The 1,143-nt window shown below is 44.1% G+C and overlaps 1 protein-coding gene across 1 annotated transcript in view; it reads left to right on the top strand.

The window, feature by feature from the left end:
• The window catches only part of LOC107036122 (neuroligin-4, X-linked), a 206,741-nt gene that overhangs the window by 171,763 nt on the left and 33,835 nt on the right, over positions 1-1,143 (top strand). The window contains exon 2 of the mRNA XM_015253862.1: positions 117-275. Coding sequence (XP_015109348.1) covers positions 117-275 — 159 coding nt within the window. The remainder of the gene's footprint in view (positions 1-116; positions 276-1,143) is intronic.

The raw sequence follows: 1,143 nt of genomic DNA on the forward strand, positions 1-1,143 counted from the left end.
GGCCCGTCGTACCGTGTTGTAAGCCCGCGGGCCCCACGCGGTACGAAAAAACCTCACCCCCTCAGAGCGTTGTCAGCGTTACCGATCGATCATCCATAATTTTTATCGATTTCCAGCTGGAGCTAGAGACGGCGCCAGCAGAAGGTATCCCGTGATGGTATTCGTTCATGGCGAGAGCTACGAGTGGAACAGCGGTAACCCGTATGATGGCTCTGTTCTTGCCAGTTATGGTGGTGTCGTTGTGGTAACGATAAACTACAGGCTTGGGATCTTAGGTGAGTATTATATCAATTTTTATTTTCGGGGGTTTAGGGGACGGGATTTATGGTGGAGTATTTTACGCTTCGTTCGGATTTTATTCGGAGAATGGGAGGGCTTTTTGCTTCCGAATGGGAGGGCTGTAATGATTCGAATGGGCGTCCTTATTCATTTTTTGTCTAGGGCCATCGCGACCGCGATGTTGGTGCCTTCCTATTACACGGAGAGAAATTTTCTAGAACAATTCTAGTAGTACTGGAAAAATTCACAATCCACCGGCTGTGCAAAATTCTAGTGCTGTTAAGGGAAAATTTTTTGATATTTCTGGTAAAATTTCTGGGGATTCTGCGAAATTTTCACATAAATACGGGGCAAAAATTCGCGTTTTCCGCAATGAAATTTCTAGTGCCGACACTGGAATTTTTTCCTGGCCGCCTTTTTTCCCGTGCTAGCACTAGAATTTTTCTGAAAAATTTCTCTCCGTGCAGTACCGGGGGCGCAAAGTCAAACGGCCACGATTGGGCAGTACTGGCAGCCCAATATTGCCGCGCCTTTGGTGCCTATCCTCAATCGGCCTTGGTCCAGCCTCGGCGAGCCACACGGAGAGAAATATTCAAGAAAAATTACGGAACTTTTCACGTAATCCGCAAGCGAGAATCGTTTTGAGTGAATTTCTATAGGAACTACTTACTTTTCTATAAGAGAATAAATCTGAAACGTTCAGTAAATTTTCGGGTCTGTCACCGAAAAACTACGAAAAAGTCACGTAATTTTTCTGGAAGTTGTAAAATCTAACAGAAACTTCAAGACTTATTATGCCTCAGAACATGAAAATTCTTGGATGTTTAAGAATTTTTACGAAAAGTTCCGGAAAAATTACGGAAC

This window comes from Diachasma alloeum, unplaced genomic scaffold (genome assembly GCF_001412515.2).
Source record: "Diachasma alloeum isolate Michigan unplaced genomic scaffold, Dall2.0 Dall_scaffold_00206, whole genome shotgun sequence".
Taxonomy (NCBI): Eukaryota; Metazoa; Arthropoda; class Insecta; order Hymenoptera; family Braconidae; genus Diachasma; species Diachasma alloeum.